The sequence below is a fragment of the Neophocaena asiaeorientalis genome, unplaced genomic scaffold, assembly GCF_003031525.2.
Source record: "Neophocaena asiaeorientalis asiaeorientalis breed wild unplaced genomic scaffold, Neophocaena_asiaeorientalis_V1.1 scaffold115, whole genome shotgun sequence".
NCBI classification, from domain to species: Eukaryota; Metazoa; Chordata; class Mammalia; order Artiodactyla; family Phocoenidae; genus Neophocaena; species Neophocaena asiaeorientalis.
In genome coordinates, this window is record NW_020173132.1 from 64,663 (window position 1) to 69,631 (window position 4,969).

Consider the following 4,969-nt stretch of genomic DNA (forward strand, 5'->3'; position numbering starts at 1 on the left):
CCCCCCCCCCCCAAAATCCTGCACAAGTTATTTCAGATAAACTTCCAAACTTGTGAATCTAGACACAAATTCTACTGGAAACGATCTCATCAGGAAAATATGTTGGGTAAACTGCTGACTTCCAGCAATTGCTGGTTCCAGTCCCAGCGGAGACCGGGAAGAGAAATAAGACAAGTGCCAGACGACAGAAGACCTGAAGTTCCAGTTATTTCATTTTGTAAAGAAGGGGCCGAGGATGAGAAGAGGCGGGGGCCGCGTCTGCTGCATGCAATGTCTCGTGCAGTAGGTGCTGTTTAATCTTCTCACGTGTGTTAAAAAATCATGAATTCAGTTTTCAGAGAGAGTTTTAAATACCTGCTCTCTTCAAAAGCCTTCCTAACGTCTGCAGGGACGACTACAGCAGCGTCCCAGCGAGGACTGGAGCGATGTCACCCCGTTCCTTTGGAGCAGAAGCATCGCCTGACACCCAGGCCTCCACCACATGTACCTGCTCCCGCCAGGAAGCAAATTCACTTCATAGTTTTGTCTCTAAACTACTACGCTGTTTGGACAGACGAGCTCTAAGAAGCCAGAAGCAAGTACGGAATGATATGCAACATCAGGAAAAGGCTATTTCAGGGTCTCATTTTCTAAGAAAGGAAACCTTACTTTTCTTGTCTTTTTTAAACTCTCAAATGTGGAAATCTATGGAAAATACTGGAAATGTCATTCACTGCTAAACAGACAAATACCAGAAATATATATTTATACGCGAGACACATGATATATAGATAACAAAAATAAATACACATAGTATAACGTAAGGGCTTATAGAAGTCTTACTTTTTAACCAAGAGTTAGTCCATAAGGAATATTTAAACAACCAACCAAAAGAAGAAAAAGAAAAAAACCTGGAGAGATGCCTTTACCTGGATTGAAGAAGTTCCCTTAAGTATTTGTTTTAATCTATCAAAGGCTCTGGTTGACAGAGCCAGGGCAAACCTCCAGAACATGTACACTTACACGTGCAACCACTTATTTCAGGGAGAATATATTCTCCCTGGGTGGAAATCTTCTCTTCGAAATCACTAACCAACACAGGAACTCATTAGCATTTTAACCTTCCTGAGCTCAGGTCAGGATCCTGAGAATTAAAACCAGCATCCAGCACCCTCCTCTAGTCACCATCTTCCCGGTCAGATGCAGCCTGTGCTCACACTTTTATCCATCAACGCTTGATAATTACAATTCCTAGAAAACTTAATTAGTACAGAGACTCTCTCTCCTGAAAAAGGTGTGTGAGGGAGATTTTATACAAAGAGGCCCTTTTCTGCTTCTACTTAAGAGCTGCGCAAATTTCCCCATAATAAAGCACAAAAGGCTCCTTTCCCCTACCTGAGATCTCCTTTGCTAGACTTGCTTTTCCTGTCCCCTTGAAGTACTCTGATGTGATAAGAAAAGGGTCAGTAACCCCCAAAACCGAACAAAAAAGACTGGCAAGGAAACACTAGGTCCACTGGAGGAAACATCTGTCCACACTGTCACCAGAGCTACTCTGGTCGACTTCACAATTCTGCAGCCTTGAAACAGAATTACTATTTTCTCCTTGAGCTGAGCTGTCCTGCCCTGACAGACCAGAACGAGGATGGGAAGCAAGCCTCCTCTTTCAGGTGACGGAATCCGTGTCTCCTAAGACTCTAGACTCCAGCCATGGTCTCCTAAGGAAAGATACTTTTTCTGCAGAAGCATTGCAGGGCCTGGAATCCAAATTCTGCTTCTGGAACTTTAATTCCGATTCACTGCTTCTGGCAGACAGGTCACCGGGGGGCATGGCTCTCCCCACGCCTACCCCTCCAGCGGGATTTGTTCCTTTTTCTCTGTAAGGTCGCAGGTCCTCACTGCCCTACCCCCGGCCTCACCCTCAGTCCTTCCTCCCTCCCTTCCCTCCAACCTGCTGTGATGCCCCAGGAATGGTCCATGACAGGAGGCAGCAGAAAGCAGCCTTCTCCCCTCCCCACTTCCCGGACCCAAGCCTCAACACGCAGTGGAACGTGGGGGCTCGGGGTACCGGGCCAGCGGTGAGGACGTGCGACTCGGGACCCTAGGCCTGGGGGAGGGGGAAGGGCTCGGGGGCAGCTCCAGACCCCGCCCACCCCAGCACACCCCGCCCTGTACCGGCTGCCCGTTGTTCAGCAGGTCCTCCTTGAAGCGCAACTTCCGCTCCAGGTCCTGGATGACGGCATCCTTCGAGCCCTGGATCTCCTCGTCCGAGGCGATGCGGGCAGTTCTGCTGGCCTTCTTGGGAAATCCCCTGTGGGCAAGCACACAGCGCGGTCAGGGTCACGGTCAGGGTCAGGGCCGGGGCCAGGCACGCACACCCATCCCCCCCAGCCCAGCACCACCCACCCTGATGGCCACGCCTGTCCCGCTGGGTGTGGGACCAGTGACGCTGACGGGAACCAGTCCCCAGAGAAAGTCCGTACACCCAGGGCGCACCCGCCAGGGTGAGATGAGGGCCAAGGCCGGGGAAGCAGCAACAAATACGTGGCACTGTTTATACCCAGACCTGGGTTTCCACCGTGTTAGGTCTGTGACTTTGCGCAAGCTTCCCAGCACGTGTCATGAACAGGTGTAACAATACCCACCACCACGTGAGACCATCAAGAGGGTTTCAGGAAGAACAGACTTCTGCATCCTTTCCTCAACTCAGCCCTCTGGTCCTCCGCTGCCAGTTTATTCTGCATCAGTGCCCCGCCCGCCCTGAGCAAACGTGAATCCTGCCCACTCCGCCCTCCTCTTCTGTCCTGGTCTGGCTGGGCTGCAGGGTGCAGGCCTGACTGGTGGACTGAAGCCACGTGCTGCCTAGTTTACTTCTTCCTCCCTCACAGGGCTGTGGGTAAAGATAAGTGAGAAACGAACACCGTCCAACAGTGGAAAAGAAGGATGCGTATCACCAAAGGTGAATTTCAAAGATATAATGTCAAGGTTAAAAAAGAGCAAGTTAGAGAAGAACGCACACAATACACTTTCAGGTGGGAGGTGTGAGGATGCAGGCGGGCAGGGTCACGGGTGGGAGGTGTGGGGATGCAGGCGGGCATCACAGCAAAAAGGGTGAAGAGGCCAGCATCGCACTTTACAGAAAGACTGGGCCAGTTAGCAAATGGCTCGTGCTTCCACCTCCTCCTCCGTAAAGTGCAAAATGTGGGAACTAAAGGCACAGGTCTCCCAGGATTATGGGGAAAACCAGGGCCTGCAGGAGGGGCTCTGGGGCAGTTGACAGAGACCACCCTGCAGGGCGGCGGATCATGGAGGGACTGGCCAAGGGAGGCCGGGGGGAGTGAAGAGGACCCCAGGATGCTGAGCAGAGCCCCCAAGAGCTTGCCCACACCCCCGCAGACCCACTGGTCAGGGCCCTGCTCGGCTCTGGGGGCCAGGGACACACGTAGAGCAAACTGAGGTCATGATTCCTGCAAAAATCAGCTTCTACAGTGGGGACGGCAGAGGGGGAGGGAGGGAGGACCCGGTGGGAGGCCAGGTGACAGAAGCGGGTCCACAAGGAGCTGGACCGGGGTGACCACAGGGAGGGCCACCAGAGCCAGCCCGGGGGTCAACGGGGCACCGGGCACCTCGGGGAGAGGGGTCCAGGCCACGGCGCTGTCGCTTAGTTTAATACGGAACCTTTTTTTCTGACAGTATCTCATTTGGACTAATTATTAACGCAATTCAGAAAACACTAAGAAACTTTATTAAAAACTGAGCACACAGTAAGGGTGAAGATCTGAGATCAGGGCAGAAACCAAGATGGAGCATTTGGAAAGGGGAGGCGCCCAGCAAGAACAGCGGTTACAAACTTTTGACGCCAAGTTTTGACAACGGAGGGCTATCCTGTAAGAGGAATCTGTTGTAAACGGCTGTGGTCTGCTCCCCAGCGTGGCACCAACTCTGATGAACAAAGAGCAACTCGTCAGGAATAAAAAGAGCATCTGGTGACAAACAGATGCTTTCCCTTCTTTAAAAAAAAATTTTTCTTTTTCTTTTTTTGCGTGGCCTGCGGGATCTTACTTCCCCGACTAGGGATCAAACTCAGAGCCCTAGAAGTGAGAGTGCCAAGTCCTAAATACGGGACCGCCAGGGAAGTCCTGAGATGCTTTCCCTTCATAATGGTTTGTACAGTTAAAAATTAAAACGCCTATTTAACGTAAACTGTTATCCAAACCAGAACTGTTCACAAAACCCCGCGCTCAGCGCACAGGAACCAGGGGCATCCCTACGTGTCTTACGTGCTGACTGCTCCTGGGCTCAGCCCAAGCATGCAGACGCACCCTGTCCTGTCTACACCAGCTTCAATGTGACGCCACTGACTATGTTAAAAAAAAACTCACATCGCTGGGGGTAAAAACAGCTCAACCATATACACACGCATGTGGAAAGTAAAACCCTCCAGATTCAACCACGCCAAATCCCAGGAAGTTGTCTTCTTTTTCCTTGACTACTGAATGACCTTGAGAGCATCCTCCCTTGATGGACTGTTCCAGGTCAACACTCCGTGCTCAGAGACGCAGCGCAGAGCACATGACGTAGGAGGTCCTGTCTGGCCACCGGAGAATTTTTTAAACGAAGAGCCCCCGTATGCTCCTCTTCCCATACTCAGCGAAATCGAAGGGAAACTAAACTTCACACAGTTGCAGAGTGAGCAAAATCAACAACATGCTGTGAGGAATCCCTCACATCCAAGAATGTAACTCAGAAATTAATGTATAAAAGAGGGAATTCCCTGGCCTCCACTGTTTAGGACTCCGTGCTTTCACTGCCAAAGAGGCCCAGGTTCAATCCCTGCTCGGGAAACAAAGATCCTGCAAGCTGCGTGGCCAAAAAAAAAAATTAATGTATAAAAGAGCCTGAGAGATGGGCTTCCATGGTGGTGCAGTGGTTGAGAGCCCACCTGCCGATGCAGGGGACACGGGTTCGTGCCCCGGTCAGGGAAGATCCA

At 51.3% G+C, this 4,969-nt stretch overlaps 1 protein-coding gene across 1 annotated transcript in view; it reads right to left on the reverse strand.

The window, feature by feature from the left end:
* Nucleotides 1-4,969, reverse strand: part of PALLD (palladin, cytoskeletal associated protein) — a 384,184-nt gene that overhangs the window by 27,281 nt on the left and 351,934 nt on the right. Inside the window, exon 10 of the mRNA XM_024744116.1 lies at nucleotides 2,155-2,290. Coding sequence (XP_024599884.1) covers nucleotides 2,155-2,290 — 136 coding nt within the window. The remainder of the gene's footprint in view (nucleotides 1-2,154; nucleotides 2,291-4,969) is intronic.